The sequence below is a fragment of the Rhea pennata genome, chromosome 9, assembly GCF_028389875.1.
Source record: "Rhea pennata isolate bPtePen1 chromosome 9, bPtePen1.pri, whole genome shotgun sequence".
NCBI lineage: Eukaryota > Metazoa > Chordata > Aves > Rheiformes > Rheidae > Rhea > Rhea pennata.
In genome coordinates this window covers 29,547,001-29,565,654 of record NC_084671.1, presented here as the reverse complement: position 1 = coordinate 29,565,654, position 18,654 = coordinate 29,547,001, and the positions used below count along the sequence as shown (strand labels likewise).

Sequence of the window (18,654 nt, the reverse complement as noted above, 5' to 3'; positions counted from 1 at the left end):
TGCTCTCCAGGTACTGACAGACTGTACTACTGATGCTTCCTGACTGCTTCTGGGCTGCCCACGAACTGCCTGCACTAGATAGTGTGGGTCACATCCTGCACACAAGCTTGGTGCTCCTGGAAGAAGAAAACATGCCACACATTTCCCCAAACCATAGACAGAAGTGCAGAGAACACACCAATTAGCTGATGAATCACAACTACAGGCTTCTGTAGTTTACTTCCATGTTAGTGGAGACCATTTATTTCTAGATTCATTCACTTACTATTGTCTGCTTGAAATACTTGACTTTTGGTAACCTTAAATACGTTTGTGGTTTTCCTCCTTACCTTTCAAAAAAAAAACAACAAAAAACCACCCAAAAAACGAACACTCCTCTGGCTATGGTAAAGTGTTCTGAAAGTTGTTTTATCATCGTTTTTGGTGTCCCATTGCTCGTGTACCTTTGTCAGTGTATATCTATAACAGCTTAAACTGATATTAATCTGTACTGTCACAGTCCCACCCTCTTCATACCTGGGAGAACGCTTCTGTCCCTCCTTCATGCTAGAACTAGTGCTCATGTGTCTAGGCAAGAAGCTGGTACAGGAAAGAGAGCCCATATAAACCGACAGCTTTTCCTTGCTGCATTAGGATGAATTTACATATTACATAAACCAACATTTTACTGCCCAAGAAGGGAAAGTGGGGAGAAGAGAAGAAAGAGGAAAGAGAGAACTTATCTGCTCTTTTTCTTTCTTGGTGGTCTTGTCCTTTCTTTGTTTTATCAGCTCCAGCAACTCACTGGACCCTTTCCTAATTCAACTCTCATCCCACCAAAAAAAACAAAACAACCAAAAAAAAAAAAAAAAAAAAAAAAATCCCCACCATTTTGCTGATTTTAAATAGTGAGTGTAGTTAGTGCAGATATGCACAAGGTAGAGAAAGAAAGTTTGAGGCCTCCAGGGAGAGGATAGCATGACCTCTCCCTCATGGCAATAATAAGCTATCAGATCGTTCCTGACTATAGTACACAAATTCACTTCCTTTAGCTTTCCAGGTTAGTCAACACGTTGAAGTAGAAGCACTTTCAGGCACAACACAGCTCCCGTCTAAGAAGGGTTCATTAAGAGAGAAAATACATAACTCAAGGACCTATGAGCCAGGAAACATCAGCTGGATTAAGATTTCTCTAAATCAGCGAACGGAATGATATACCAAAGCAAAAAAGTTACTCTGCTTCAGAGGCTATTTTCCATCTCTGCTCAGAAGGAAATAAAAAGGAGGCATGCCTGCCCAAAAGCATACAGCTGCAATGGAAAGCAGGAGATAGGAAAAATGGTACTGTAATAAGATACACCTTTTCATCTCAGACTATGATAAAGGAAGGAAAGACATTACTAGGTCTAAGTTTTAAAGTTGATCCATTTGGTTATATCAACTAGCTTATACTTGCTTATATACTCTTTGGTCTTATGCTTACTTAACTGGTTTGCTTTCAATTCTAAGACTCATCTTGCAATAATCTAAAGCTCTGAATCAAAGAATAATTAAAACAGGCTAAAAATCCACATAACAAGTTACTCTGATTCAGAAAACAAAACTACCCATCTTCTCATGGTAAATATTGGTACAGACAGTACAGTCTTCTGTCCATGTTTTTCCTCTCCATCACAGAGTTTGTTTTTCAGTAGGCTATTACTTTTAACTGTTTTCTTTTAGTTCAGAGAGTATGTTTTACTGGCTGACCACCCAAAGGATGATTGACTCCTATTGAAGTATACATGAAAATCTAAATCTTATCTTGTAAAACAGTTCCAGCATCTGTACTGTGTTTTCCTATCAGTATTATTTCCTTGTTTTCTGCATGGAAAAAAAACCCTTAAAACACACCAACAAATTCAACACATTCAGAACAAAACAATAGCAGTGCAAGGCTGGTCCTCCTCTAACTTACACCAAAGCCCATTTAGAACCACCACACAACCCAGTTACTAGTTTTGTACTAGATAAAATTCAAAATAGAATATAAATCACCACTTAAATTTGAGTGATTCTAGTCGAAAGGAAAAATAAATTCCCCAAATCATGTTATTGCAACAGCCCCCATTGCAATTAAGATTTCATTTTATAGCTATTTTCTTTAGTTACATGGCAAAGATAGGAGAGTGCATTAAACTCTAAAAATCAAATCTAAGAGAGAGAGACTTCTGAGCATCCAGCAGACAGGACTGCAGAGATCATGACAAAATATTTCACTGTAGACTGTATTAACATGTGAGCAACCTGACTATCTTGCACTGAAAATCCACATGAGCATTCTGCAAGTTCCACCGCACTTTTGGCTTTTGACAACACAAATATACAGTCCTAGAACAGAGCAAGTGACAGTCCTGACCCAGCAATTCTAGTCTGTTAAGACTAGATTTATAAAGATATACAAAGGTGAATCCTATAGATACTAGTTTCCTGCCTGGGCCAAAACGCAATTCTGCACTTAAACCGTTTATCAACTCTCTAAGCATTACACGTAAACTACACGCTCATATTAGTATTTTATTTATAAAATTCTTTGTGTAACCACACAGAATTAGACCTGTGGAAGGAGCTAGTCAAACACAAAAGAAAGGCTATAGACTTTTGAGGTGATCTGATGTGAGCATAGCCATATATGGTTACTGAACCAGTATATCAGGGCAAAGGGGGAGAAATAACCTCCCACAGGGCAAAAAATTCTTAAATTAGAATAGTAACGTAAAGCCATAGCACAAGAGATGACAGTCTCCCACATATTAGATTTATGCATGAGGAAGCATTCCCAAATCAAACATGCCAGGGCAAAGCAATGAGGCTTACTGTACAACTTCTTCAAAGCCTAGGAAGCCTCTAACTTACTTTTGAGATATTAATGTTGTTTGCTAATTAAAAATGTCGGTATTCAACATGCTATTAAGTTACAGCACCATGATCATGAGCTAAGGCATAGACATGTTAGCACTTCTTGGCCCTGAAAAAGCACGATCTGTTTACACAAGGCCATACATCAACAGCTGGGTAACTGAATAGCAGAGATTAGAGAAGACATCAAGATTTAAGACCACGATTTAAGAGCCAATAGCAATTCTGAAAGACTAATTAGGACCAGAAATGCCTCAGCTTTCAGAAAGTTCTGAAAACCAAGACTATATTCTAATAGAGGCAGATGCAGCATATTCCAGAACTAACTAGATGCTTCTAAGGCAATGGTTTCATGCTTTCTGTGTCAAGGGCTTGATGATAAAAGGCAACCCTATAGGATTCAGCAACAATAAGCTAGGATTTCTAGAAGCTTTGATATGGTTGCAACCATCTCATGAAATTTTATTTGTATATAGCCTCAGGCAGTGGGACTCTTGGCACTACCATCTTTGTAAGAGAGGCTAATCTCACAATATTGCCGCACAACTCTGATGAGCTGTTATATGCGCTGAGACATTTTCCTGGTGAAGCATTCACTGGGACAAAGAACACTTATTTGTTATTTTATATACTTCTAGAAGTCTATATGCAAAACTGCATTTTAAATCTTCATTTATCATTATTCATCAACCACATTAATCATCGTGACACATGAAACTGCCAAGAGGAGTTTTGCAATTATAAGAACACTGCAGCAGTTTACTTCCTGAGAGACTGAACTATAACAATTACAGAACATCATACTCTACATTCACTAGATGGTAGTATAACAAGAAGAGTCACTGTTCCTCTACACCTCAAATTACCTATCAGAGATGAAAAGCAGCAATTTCCTGCATATTGCAGTAGGTTACCTGATTAACTGGATGGCTTTCAATACCAACACTTTAGGTCAAATCTCAAAACATCAAAACACAGCATCACAACCAAACTTTCAGACTGTAGCACAGTCACTGAAATAAATTACTTCGGATAAAAAAAGCAGCATATTACTATAAACAAGACTGTCACACGTTTCAAAATTCAAATAAGCCGTTCCAGAGCCTCCTATGGGCTACACATAGCAATTCCTTTTAAGAATTGCTTAATTCTTAAATTAAGATTTAGTATCTCTGCAAACACTATAGCTAGGAAATCTCAAGGCTTTCTATGAACAAGCCTCATAACAGCAATATTTAAAAAGATGTTTTACCTGAACCTGTTCTCACTTTTTGGACAATTTGTAACATCTTGTTCTCACGTGAGCTACTTCTTGTCTCATAATGCAATCTTGTGCTGCAAATTTCCAACATCAAAACACTTACACAATCCATTTTCTATGCAACAGCCTGTTTCCACAAGGCTTGTGCTACTTTCATCTTTGACATTTGTGGGTTTGCCCCACTGTGACAAAGTCCACAAGCTCAAGTTATAAGAGGGAGAACAGCACATGGGCACACACAATGATCACAGATTGTGTTTCCATATGAAACACAGCTAGGCTATTTAAAACCTGACAGTAGCACTAGAATTATGCTAAATAATATAAACACTCCCAGCATCAGCACACTCTGTGATTGCTGCCACTTCTGCAGAACAATACATTACCTGTTACAAAATAGAAGTCAATCCCAGTGCAAAGAGAATACATGCCTGAATACTGCTTTAACACTTTTATGCAAGTCTTTAGTTTTGGAGGAAGTTCAAGACTCAAAAACCATCTTGAATCCATGTCTCAAACATTACGTTTCTAATGTTGTTAGTAGACATTTTTAAAACTTTCCTTCAATAGAAGGATTAACAGCTTCAGGAAGTTATTATAAGCTATGAATTAAATCAAAATGAACAAACACAGTCATGAGCTGATCTGCTTTTTCCCCAGTACAAGAGAGACATAGAGTTACTGGAGAGAGTGCAGCGTAGGGCTACAAAGACGATCAGAGGGCTGGAGCATCTGCCCTGTGAAGAAAGGCTTCGAGAGCTGGGCCTGTTTAGCCTGGGGAAGGGAAAACTGAGGGGGGTTCTTATCAATGTGTGTAAGTACCTAAAGGGAGGGTGTCAAGGAGACAGGGACAACCTCTTTTCAGTTGCCCTGTGTGACAGGACAAGAGGCAACGGGCAGAAACTGAACCACAGGAAGTTCCGCCTGCACGTGAGGGTGAACTTCTTCATTGTGAGAGTGATGGAACACAGCAAGAGGTTGCCCAGAGAGGTTGTGGAGTCTCCTTCTGTGGAGATATTCAAGGCCCGCCTGGATGTAACCCTGTCTACCATGCGGTAGGTGACCCTGCTGAGCAGGGAGGCTGGACTAGATGATCTCCAGAGATCCCTTCCAACCTTCCTGATTCTATGATTCTATGAAGTGGAAGAAAGTACATACACAGAGTATTTACACTTTAAAGCTTTGAGAGATTCTAGCAGTTAGACAGTGACAAGTGACTGTGGAAGCCACCAGCACACTAGACCACTTTCAGCCTACCAGTGAAGTAAAGACTATTCTTTGAGGGCTATTGCTTGTGCAAGTCTAGATACCTGCAGAAACATTCACATAACAGCTATACTTTCAAGTGTTAATGTCCATCCAATTTACAAAGCAACAGTGCATCCTACAGAATTCAAATATATCTGTATGTTAAGATATACATATGCATATGACAAAGTAACCAGGTTATAGGATAAATCATCATGTTTACTCTTGTTAAAATCTCAATAGAACAAGATTTCTGCTCCAATCTTAAAGTCAAGGCTATTTTTAACATAAATATTGGTTTACATACTGCAACTACACAATCAAAGTTATCTTCTAAAGCATGGCAATTCAGAGTTTCAAAAGGTAAAGACTAATTTTTTCCTCTATAAAGACTGCTGTTGATCTCTCTAGATTGAATCTGATACTTTCTGGAAGTGATTCAACATAAACACCGACAAAATAAAATATGTTGTTCTGTTTTCATTGCCCTGTAAACATACATACAAAACCAAGCCTTAGAAAACAGCAGAGGAGGAAATACGATTTGGGGACAGTGTTATATCCCTACATAATAACAACACTAGAATCCAAGCAGAAGAGAAAAATAGCCACAGTCCAAAGGTTCTTTGCTCAGTAATTAATTCAACTTAAAGTTGAAAGTAAAAATAAATGCAAAGTGAAACCGAGGAAGAAAGGCATAACTGATTTAATTTCACAATGTCTATCAACTGCCTGATAAGGGTAATTGTTAATAAAACTGAAATACAAGTAGTGGTCTTAAATGAAAATGTTCTTGAGATGAAACAGTAAAACATTTTCCTTCAAAAGCATATGGAATAGCAAGTCTTACTATTAAGAAGTGCAAGTACCACGAGTGCAGCTACTCGAATGTTTTTCTAAACAATGTACTATTTAAAGTCTCTATTAGTGCATCATGGTTATATGACAAATATAGTGTACTTTTAAATTGATTTTTCAGAAATTTGCTCTTTTCCCCTAATTCTTTAAATTCTGGAATCCTTCTACAAAGAAGCTTAATAAAATTTAAATCGGACTAGAAGAAGCATTTCTTACTTGAAGCTTTTATTGTGAATTTTCTTCAAGAGAAACTGAATCTTGTACTCAAAATTTTGGGAGGTTAAACACTTTTTAATTTACTTCTAGAGCGCATTGGTATGAACATTTAAAGCATATAAGGTATGAACTTAAAAATATCTTACTTAGGGCAGTGCTTTTAACAACAGACTGCAATGGTTACAAACTCAATGCAGTTTAAAAAAGGTATGTTGGAAAAGGCTGTGTATACTGAGGTTCCATGATACTGTATCCCTAATACAAATAAGAAATCCTTCAAACTTGTTAACACAAGATTTTTTACTTGCACTTAACTCATTCTACTCTGCTTTTTGCTTTCCTCTACTTTGCATGGTCTAGAGTTCTCTGGATCTTCTCTCCTACACATCCTACATGTACTCATAACTACCTAAAGAGTCACCAATTTACCTTCAACTATATCATAAATAATACAGAACAGACATCACAAGAATGAAGGCAGTTAAAGGTCTGTAAACTGTGCTTACAGTGTATCTGCCCCAACAACTGAAATAAGTACATCACTCTTCCCTTAAAGGAAGATTCCTGCTAGTTCTGATGTTTCTGGCTGATCCTTCAGGTCTTCAAGAACAATGATCAGAACTAGAATGGGTGCCATTTTCAGATAACTGGCTAAATATACACTGTCTTGATGACTACACAGGACATCTTCTAGTGCAGAATATCCACTGCAGTGACTCAAAATGAGTTCGCTATTGAAAGGAAACATTACCAGAAACAGGGCAATGAAGAATCTCTTTGAGAGTTCATATCTGCAGGGTTCCCTCAGATCTACAACACAGTGCAAACTTGCACTGCAGCCCTGTTTTGACTCATACTAGAAGTCTTGTATACTACATATATTCTGAAGTCAACTGCAGTCCGGAGCGGTATCAGGTAAATTCAGAGTAAGGTCCTTCTGCAGGCCTTCTACTACAATATCACGATCGAGGCTGCATATGTGGGTGTACTTTGAACGTTACTCTCAACTAGATTCACAACGAATAAATAAAGCACAACTTTGGAGATCACCAAGGTTGCTGAAAAGGAGTGTTTTAGTCTCCTATGACGAAATTTACAAAACCTAAGGATTTTTCAGAGTTAGTAAAATGAGGAAATCTCAAGAGTTAACCTTTATTCATGCTATGACTTTGTTTCCAGTGTTTTTCCGTGGGTGAATTGTTTTCAAACACTCTTGCACACAAAAAAAATATTTTAAGTGGTTAGAAAATGAAATGGAAGCAGTTAGATTATCTTGAATAGCACTATTGGCTGTTTTTAATAAAAATGTACCTTGGCCAGTATGCACTACATGAGTCAAGGCTCTCAAATTAAAATTCACTGTGTATGTTCCTGGAATATTACAATTCCATTTGTTCTGCAAATAATTTTCTCCTTTGCAGGAAAAACACCATTAAACAATATGTTCCTGTAAATCAAAATAGAAAACTGTGTGTTCTTCCTTTTCGCTGGTAACAAAGTCTAAAGATTAAAAAAAGAAAAAAGTTCACACAGTCTATAAAGGTAGAAGATATCAGTCAATCACTCGCAAGAGATGCAATTTTATCTCCGAGAACATGGCAACTGAGACACTTTGCATTAGAATGGTTGGAAGCTTCCTATCAGAAAAGAAAAAAAAAAATCAAGCATTACAACTACACAAAACAATCCTGCCGCAGAGCAAAAAGCACAATGAACAAGTCAAGTGCCAGCTAATTCTCTCATCTTTCTCACAAACAACCTATTAAGGTTGAGATGATCTACAGATTCCAATATTCCAAGAAAGGTAGTTTCCAAATATGGTATGAATATGTGTTCTCATTCTTACTGGTAGAGGGACACAGATCTTTAACATTAATCTTCATGAATGTCTACTTAAAAAAGAATGAAGAGAAATTATCCATACAGATGTCTGAACACAAAAAAAGTTAAAATTTTCTTGATTATTACTAGCATATTATTACCCAGTGAAACTGTTACCTGGAGCTAGGAAAGAACAACTGGATTACCAACATGAAGAATCTAGAGAAGGTAGGAACAAGCGACATTTTTTGCCCAGGGTAAATGATCTTTGTACTTAGAGGACTACTAGAGTCTCCAGAAAGCTACCTCTAATTTTGCCAATTTATACTCTGTATTTGTTTATTTGTTTCAAACTTTCCTGGTTTAGATACCAGTCACAGAACATTTCACATATTGAAGATTCAGGCATTCTGATGCATTCTCTCAGATCTTAGATGATATAGCACACAAAAAAAGACATTTGTAATGACAAATTAAGATACTTAGTGAACATAAACTTAGGAAGTTTTGTCACCATCCTGTTGCAAATTATCTTTGGAGTACACTACTGCTACACGAAAAAAAAAAGAAACCTCTTGCAGTCTAAGGTACTGTAGTGAACTTTTGACAATCAGGAATGGATCCCACTCTCAGATTGTATTTTCATAAAAAATGATGTCAAGACTGAGAGAAGAGTTTCCATCTTTGCAGCCATATGAGCTTACAAATTGTGTAACAAATAGCCACTTCATCAGTGGAAAAATAATCCAATGGCCTACTGAATAGTTCTGATGAAATACTCTAGAAGAGCCCAGTTCCCAGAGACAAATTTGTGATGTACAAGAAACTATTCCAATAATCCTGAAGAAGCAAGCTGAAATCTATTTGTCTCTTGCACTGATGTTGCTTCATGAAGATCAAACTGGGCCTCTGAAAGTCTGACTTACTCAGTCAATCCCAACTTGAGAAAGTTGGGAAATGCAACACATTCCTGGAAACTACTTCGGACACCTCTCTGATTGGCCTCTTCCACTTAGGTCTCTTTCAATGTAAAGTTGGACAAGTCCAGACTTTCTCAGTTTTCATTTATTACCTATTCCCTTAGCAACAGATCACTTCAGAAGGAAAAACAAGTACTAAGTTCAGAAAAAACAAAGCTTCTTGATTTCAGTTAGCACTCTTCTGGTTTATAGTAATGCCTAACACCTCACCAGAATGCTGGAAAACGTCAGGAAACAAGGAAGTGGGAAAGGCAGTCATGGGTATTGCTAACATCAGTCTAGCATCTTTACTTTTTGACCCTGCTGGCAGAAGAATCCTAACCCCAGGGAGGGATGGCAAAGATAGGAAAAACAGGCCAACCGACAAAGCTGCAAACACATTTCCTCTGAGTAGCAAACGCTCACAGACGTAATTATCATCGGATAAGCATATCAGCCACAGCATTCATTTTCTCTTGGATGTGAAATGAATAAACTGACAGCACATTCTTCTCTGTCCAAATCATTAGGAAGTAACCCACCTTGAAAGGTTACAGATCTTGTAATACATTAACAACTAAGAAAATGAACCTCTTCTTTTTTGTGTTTCTATGATAAGCACATAACGAGAGCGCAGACACAGTAGTGGAACTTGGAAATCCTATTAATCTGCTGTGACATTCACAGCATTACCTGTCCTAAAAGCTTTTCCTTCTTTGACACATTCCTTAGTATATCAGAGATTTTCTCCCAAAAGCCAATATAAAGGCACTGCCTATGGCTCAAGAGAATACTTCAAGTCTTATGTATACTACTTGTTGCAGGCCAGTATCTTTGACTTGTCCAGCAGATGATTACTTAATTTACTAGCTTTAACAAGCTGCACAATGCAAAAGCAAGTGGTGACAGAAGGCAGCTAAACCGTGTTTTTGCAAATGTCTTATCAATTAATCCAATACTACACAGAGTTAACTGTGCTGTATAGATCTCAAACCATCCTAGCACACAACTTTGTTGCTCATGAAAGTGGAAGCTTTTGTGTCTCTAATTCAGGGAGGAGGAACGAAATGAGACAGAAAATGTGATCCTGGGTTATGGTGAACAATGCCCCGAATTAGAGGACTTTGTCAGTCACAGATGAGCACCACGCTTATGTGATATGAAGCAAGTCTTTTAAAAATCATATCAAATAAAAGGTGACAGTTGGAACCATTTGGCAGGGATAGGCAAACAGAAAAAAGAAGAACTCAGAAAAAGTGCATGGGGTACTGGAAAGAAGTATAATTTTTTGATTAAGGATGCTCTTTCACTTCTTGAAAAATTCAGTACAAGAAAGTTTGTGCCTTGTTTAAAAAGAAAAAAAAAACCCACACTCCCTCCTCCCATTAGTTTTGTTATGCCAAACATTTTCAGTAGTCATAATTCTGGCTACCATCATTAGGCTAAATGGTAGCCTCCAAGATCCTCAAAACAGCAGTGCATGTGTTTTTCAGAAGTCTTCCTCAGATTCAACAGCGAAGGAAAACAATAAAGAACGGAAGTATGATCGTTTCAGAGGCTCTCCTCAAGAAGTCATCATGACAGAATATTGTCATGTGATACTAAGAGCAACTGGCAGTCTGAATCTAGGGTACCAGGCAAGGAGCAGAAGTGACAGCATCAGACCTTCACTGCTCTGCTCAGCCCTCTATGAATCTCATTAGCAGAAATAAAAGAAGTTGTCCCAGAACACAAGTCAAGTGCTGCCAGATGCTGAGACAGAACTACCCAAAGGTTAACCTCAACCTGGTCTCACCTGAGAGCTGCTCCTGCACTCACTGCTGCCCACAGAGCAGCACTTCACTTACTACCCTGCTACTTGTTAAACAAGAAAGAGGGCTAATTTCACACAACTTTGTGTATCTGTATGCATATGTAGGTACATGTGCCTATGTTGATGACTCACAACTGGTACCTGGCTCAAAACACAGACAACTTGGATTATCTCAAGTTCAGGGTATCTTGTCAGCACATCAGGCAGAGCATCTGGTACTGACCTGTCTCCATCGCCAGAGCACAGCATCCTGCCAAGCCTATTTCAAGAACAAGGGTACAGCTAAGGAACGTGACAGCATCTATCTCCAGCTGCCACTTCAGATTACTCTTGTGACAGCTTCAAGAAGTAGGGACTCCTTTCATAGCTACTGTTACTCTAAATCAGGTTATTAAAAAATATTCTTTTACTTGAAGTGAATATGAAGGTTTTTTCAGTGACTTTCTCATTATATGTTTTCTTATTAAGTGCATACATCCGATTGCTTGAAACCATACCAATGGTTAGTGCAGAGGATGGATTCTAGATACAGTCTGCAGGATGCATGTAATAGTTTTCGTCTACACTTACCTTATTCCTTATTTCTTAAGATCTACCTATTATGATTTAAATCACTCAGAATATATATTTTTGAAAAAAAAAGTATGTTAAGATTTGTATAAATTCAGTTTAGAAGATAATTCATTTAAATGATTGCAGAAGCTAAGTTCTTTTACACACACACACACATATATATAGCGCCGTGCCTATTTATAGAAGATGCTGCAAAGCCTTCCAGGTGCAACTTTTCAGCAATTTGTGTGAAAAAGGCTGTAAATGGCTAGAACAGTGCCATGTCAGAAAAACAAAAAAACATAATTTTACTTAGAAGACTTGATAGGTGAAAGTATTCAAGATGCAGTAGTGGAAGGCAATGCTGGAAACTATGCAGGTTTTTCTTTGCTTTTTAAGCAGAAAACATTTGGGTTTTTTTGGTTGTTGGGGGGTTGGGGAAGTTTAAAGGCAGATTTCTCAGCATGCACCACAGCACAAACCACTGAAGGTAAATAATAAAAAAATCCTCCTTTATGTAATCATACCTTTAACAGTTTTGACAAAAACTTGTTTCTCTTTACTGGGATCTTTTTCCTCTATTAGAATTCCATGGAATATGCGCCCAAACGTGCCTACAATGAGAATATAAAACTACTTAGTATTATGTAGTGATAATACATTGATAAAGTTAATAGACTTTAGTATGTATTAATAAGAATGCATTTTAGGGTAATATTCTCTTGGCTAAAGTAGAAAGTTGGAAATAAAGATAAAACGTGAAGACCTAAATACCCTATTAAATCAGCAAGAAAAAAACCCAATCACTTCTCCAGTAGAAAGTGAATTCAGAACTTTATGTAGTATATGCACAAGGTTTAGGTGACTTGCTTCAGTAAAAAAAGAAAAGACAAAAAAAGCACAATCAACAGGCAAAGTGAATCAACAACAGCAACAGAATCCAGTTAAATATCAATACTGATGACAGTTCACAGCCCTCATCTATTGCCTGCACATTCCCTTCAATGGTCTTCCTTTTCTCAGAGTCAATTTGGAATTCCCCAACCAAAACATTTTTCACCAAGAGATGAATATTTTTTGGAAATGTTCACAGGAAAATACTGGATTCAGGAAACATCTCTCTTCACAAAACATTTGAATAATAAAAACCATTCCACCTTAGCTGAAAGTTTGTTCAGTCTGCTTTCAAAAATTTTCATACACATGTTAAACAAATTTATTGCTAGAAGAAAAGCAATACTGAATATCTTCAATGAAAACAGCACTATAACACACACACACACACACACAGAATTAACTTTTTATAGAACTGAGGTTGGCAATTACTTTGCACCATCTTTCTATTAAAATAGAAAATGACAAATGTGTGTCACCTTTGTGCAGTCTATTATTATGTTATATCCCTTTCTCTTTTCCACTGATTTGCCTCATCTAATTAGGTTGAAAGATCTTTTATGGGGATTGTCTTAGTCTGGCTGTATATCTTCCAGCATAAAGCGTGGTTCTTCTTCAGTTCCTAAACACTCAGAGTCAACACGATGTTTCTATCATCTAGCAGTGAATTGTAAGTAAAGTCTTTGAGATAGAAATCTTGGAATTCTCATCTTATTAAGCAGCAGCTTAACTAAGGGAAACTACAAGCAATCATAATATGCAGTTTTTATTATTTTACTATTAAATTACTTTCTATCTTAGTCCTTGAAAATACCACAACTAAAGTGCTTTAAATACACATTTATAACATTAGATGATTTGGAAAAAACAATACAAGGAAGATAGCTTGATACTATGTCATGTTTCATTACAAGACATTACCTATTTGTTTTTAAATGCTGGAATTAAAAGAGAATGGAGGAAGCATAAAAAGCAATTATGACTACAAAATAATTTTCATGTAATGCATTATCTAAATATCTAAATACAGTATGATTGAAACAGTGTGCCTGTATGGTCCACGGTTTTATTTTATTTTATTTAATGATACATTGAAAGACAGTTCTGCTAAAATGCAAGTCTATCAGTATGCTGGAATACTTATAGACAGCGTTCTGTGCTTGCCCACTAGACCTCTGCCTTTTCCTCTTGTGGGCTGTTTGTGAATTATGCTATCTGCATTCCAGATTGAACACCTGAGACATTTGTCTGCTTCATCAGAAAATGGTAAAAAGTTGACCTAGTGTCAATATCTGTTCCACTTTGACATGTAACAGTTTCATTAGAAACAGCTTTTATTCATTTTTTTCCCCTACATGTCTACATTTTGCCTTACATCTAATAAAATATGAATCCAATGCAGATTCAAAATCATGTGCTGCTTAAGTCCAGCAGTACACACAACCATATTCAAAGAGCAGGTGGCTAGGTCTTCCTGTCATCAAGAAGAGAAACAAGTTCATGACACATGACCATAAAGGAAACAAGGCCTGCATTTTCTTCTTCCCTCACATACTCTCAGTCCATGAGTTTTGCATTTTCCAATTGAATAAACCATGGCAGAACTACAAACTTAAATAATTATTTAAGGGTTAAAATTGTTGTTAATTTTAATGTTAAATTAATTAAATGTTAAATTGTTGATGATATTTGAAGTTTCCACTGAATCTTTGGCTAAGATTTGCAAGATATCTTCAAATTCTATAGGCAGTACTTCAGAATTCTTGAAAATTTTATTCAAGCATTTGTTATTCACTTCAGCTCTGAAGCACTTTTATTTTTAGATAACAGAGAAACAGTTTTGCTAAAATCTCAAAATCAAACAGGTGATTTTTGATAAGGATTTGACTTCTAGCCCTTTGATTAACTTTTGAAGGTTATAATAGACTCCAAACTGATTTCCCAACAGAAATCTCAAATGCAAGTTGCAGGTCAAAAAAGAAGATACCACTATTAATTGGGTCCAGATTACATTCAATAGCTGTTTACTCCACAGCCAGCAGAATAAGATATCCCTATCACTCTGTGGTATGTGGCCCAAACTGAGGTTACGAATCTTCTTCTAGTAATCAGATAACTCCTAACATTAAGGCTACTGGTAACAGACAGCATGAAGGAACATAAAACATATCCTAACACATGAAAGAAGTTTTCTGTAGAACCAACATCACAGCTCAACAAGAGATGCCTGCTTAAAGGCTTACATCAGATAGGGAGTTCTAGCATCCTCCCCGTGGTTTTTCAGATGAGGAATCAAAGCAATTAGTAATTCTGCCTGCAAAGGATGAGGACTGCTTAATAGCTCAGATCTCCAGCTCTGAAAAGTTTGTTCCCTGAGCTTGATCAGGATTCATCAGCTTAAGAGAGAAACTGCAGTTGTGAAGATTACTGATGAAACAAACACTTAGGTCCATTGTCAAAAGTCAACACTAGCAATAAACAATAGAACTGTACATGAACCCTTTCAAAATTAGCTTTAAACAAAGAATCAAGTAATCCCTAGGTTTCTCACATCAGAGCTGTTAAATTGCATCTGTTGATTAAATTTCCAAATCAGAAGCTGCTAAATGGACACTGTATGAGTTTAAATGACTGAAGGTCTTTTGTAAACAACGCTAATCATTCATTCCCTCCACTCAGATCTTACGAAGATCAGAATTATCTTCTATGATTAATTTTCACAAAATTTAGTTATAAAAGGTAGCTACACTATGCTGTAAATACATTATGTTGTAGTCAATAAATGCCCAAGTTCTGTAAATACCTTCTTGGAGTACATCCTTTAGAGTTATCCTTTCTCTGGAGATGGCTATGTCCTTCACTTTAGCTTTTGCTTCCAATAGAGTGACACTTCTAAGATCATTCTTCTCTATTCGTAACGTAGGATAACCTGAGGAGCCAGCAGAGCCAAACAAACCAATATAAATACCCTTATTATGAGACGGCAAGCATATTGCTTCCCCTCAGCACCACCTACAGGTGTAAAAACATACAAGCAGTATGTACTTTAAAAGAGCAGGTATAATATTAAACAACACAGAGAAAAACCATATGAATGCAGTAATCTGAAAAAAATTACAAAGAGAATTTCATATAAAGTCGTGCAATCAAATCTCATTACTAAAACAAGGCAAATAAAACTCCATTTTACATACTGAAGCTGGTTAACACAACCCTGCAGTTCACTGACATCAAGGAAATAAAGATCATGGTCACTGACTGTCAAGACTGTGGAATGAAGAAAGTATTTTCCTCATGCACTGTGGGAGGAACATAAAGACCAAAACTATCAGTGCCCTCCTCTGGGCATGAGACACATCCAGAAATATTAATATATTCTTCAGAAAGGCTTGAGTATTTTTGTACTAAGACCACATTATTGGAGGAAAACCTTGGGAATCACTTTGATCATGAATTTTTAATTTTACTGCAAACAAAGCTGCTATGACCCCAAAAGGCCTAAGAAAGTTCTTTCTGTTTATTTTGTGGTTTTATTTTTACATTCATTTTTACTGTCTCCCTTTTTACCCTGGCTGTAACACAACACCTAAAGGACATTCTGAAACAATACAGATGAACACAGCAATCAAATAAACCACTTAAGTACAGCAAACACCAAACTCAGAGTGAGGAGGGTTTAATAATCAATATGAGTTTGCACTGTAGGCAACTTCATGGCAAGTGTTCCTCTCCAATTTTGCAAGAGGATCCTTAATGAGATTCCAGTGGTTATATTCAAATTAATCAAATGGTGTCACTTTGTGGGCAACCTAAAAACTTGAAGTTGACAACGACACCAGCAGCACTCGAATCAGATGCAAGAAACAAGTAGATTGTGATGGGGAACAGTTAAAGAACTAGTTGTATTCCAAGGTCTTCTCCAAACTGTTGAAAGTTCAGTTTGGCACTATCCATTCTTTTGCGAAAGACAGCAGTTTGAGATTAACAGAAAGACAGTTCATTCTTCCTGCCTGGCTTTACTAAGAGGTCAGGTTCTCACATTTTTCTCACTTTTTAACATAAACCTCCATCTCTCTTTAGATCTTTTAAAGTGGGTTTTCCAACAGTAACTTAAGCCAATTTAAGTTTAGTGTAATATAGTCCTGCATTCTTCCAAAGCTCAGTCATGTAGACCCATATCCTTCTTGGCACCAATATCACTGCTTGCATAGCTACGCAACATACCAGCTCAGAGAGCCGAGTCAAGCAGAAACCAATTGATTTACAAAATAAATCATTTTTTGACTGGTTCAGCTCCCTGAATTGGCTTGCAACCTAGCTGCATTAGTGCTAGCACAATGAAAACGGTGAAATCTTGTGGTTAGTACAACTTCAGATGGTATTAAGCAGCCAGAGAACTGCACACTAAGTGCTGCACCAAATCCTCTTACTTAAGTTCAAATCCTGCATGCAAGAAGGTATTTTACCCCATACCCATCAGCTTCCCTGCACTCTAACCATTTCCTTCACCAGATTTATACTGCATGGACTATCCTCCTACTATGGAGGACAAAACAATTTGAGCAGTAAACACACTGCAGATTTTAAAAAATAAAACTTTAGTAATTGCAGAATTAACATAAAACATAACTTTCCACTTTATAGTACACCTAGTATCAGCTACCGGATCAGTCTATTACACAGTATATAAACCATTGCTCCATCATCCTTTCTTTTACTACACTGCTGTTTTTTCTCTAGCTCCCTTATAAAGCCTTTATTCTTTCCACTTCGTTGCTTCGAGCAATGAGGAAATCAAAGGAAAAACATCAGTACTACGCACTGATGACCACACTTGTCTTGGTTGTGGCAACTGATCCTAGAGCCACATGGATTCTTCCACTTGCCATTATCACTTCCAACTCTACACCTTCCTTTGGTACTGCATAAGGCAGCTTCTTCCCAGTGTATAACAAAATGGATGCTTCACAGATACCGGTGAAGTCCTTCCGTTAGACTGATTTAGGTACAGGGAGAAAAATCTCGCTGGATAAAACACAGGATTGTACTCATGTACTTGTATATACACTGAGTGCCAGTACATATAGAAGTCTCACTCCCGACTGAGATGAATGGAAAAAAAAAAATATGCACCACATAACTAACTCAGAACAGGCAAACTGATAAAAGCCAGGAGGTTATTCATGCTCTTCTGTTTTCCTCAATATTAAATCAGTGCAACTTCAACAACTAATACTCCAGGTGTGCCCATGATGTTTTGTTTTAAGAGTCTGTAAATAGATTAACACTTACTGGTTACTGGTGTTGCATTGTTTGGTGTGTCAGCTCTCAAGTATTGTGTTGTCTGTGTGGAAGGCTGGGATAAGCCTTGTGAGCTACTGCTGTCACTAATGCTGTTTCAAAACAAAAATGGACATGAACATTGATTGGTTAAATTCAAAAGTTCAAAATCAGCATAAAATTAAACACACTCTCCAAACGAGACTTTGGAAGGATGACATCTTTTGAAAGTCTCTCTCTTACATGGCAAACTGTATATCAGGCAATTTAGAAAGCTTAGCACTTTGAGAGTGAATGACTCCCTTACATTTGTTTCACAGACTTTACTCTGTTTCCAGTATGTTTTCCTAACTTTTTTGGGAAAAAAAATGGTGCCAAAGCATTTATTCCAAGAGTCTGCCTGTCATATCAAGAACATCAAAACCATAGAAGTCTATGCACTTGGTTTTCAGTACCAACATCCCACTGAGAATCAGCACTGACTTTGAATGAAGTAGCCCGAGTCAAACAAAGTACAGACCCCTCACACATGCTGAATGGCTGCCTGACAGCAGCAAATAGGCACTAGTGATGCTCAGCAAAGAACACAAGAAAAGGGTAATCAAAGGGCCTCCTAAGCTATCAATGAATTTTATTCCATTAATCTGTATAGTTTCTCTTTGCACTTAAGTAAACCTTTGGCACCTATAACACCCTACAAAGCTCAACTATACTTTAGTTCAAAGAGCATCTCCTTTCACTTGATTTGGGCACGTCAGCTGCCAGTTCTGTTTGATGCCCTATAGTTCCTGTGCTGCAACAAACATTAAACAGCTGTTCCCCAGTTCGCTGTTGCAAAGGGTTGTTCATCCCACATCACTGTAAGTTCTCTCTTC

General features: G+C 37.2%; 1 protein-coding gene across 1 annotated transcript in view; it reads right to left on the bottom strand.

The window, feature by feature from the left end:
- Nucleotides 1–18,654, bottom strand: part of RYK (receptor like tyrosine kinase) — a 67,227-nt gene that overhangs the window by 19,092 nt on the left and 29,481 nt on the right. Inside the window, exons 7-9 of the mRNA XM_062582413.1 lie at nt 17,792–17,892; nt 15,303–15,437; nt 12,133–12,219 (exon numbers count right to left, since the gene is read on the bottom strand). Of these exons, the coding sequence (XP_062438397.1) occupies nt 12,133–12,219; nt 15,303–15,437; nt 17,792–17,892 (323 nt within the window). The remainder of the gene's footprint in view (nt 1–12,132; nt 12,220–15,302; nt 15,438–17,791; nt 17,893–18,654) is intronic.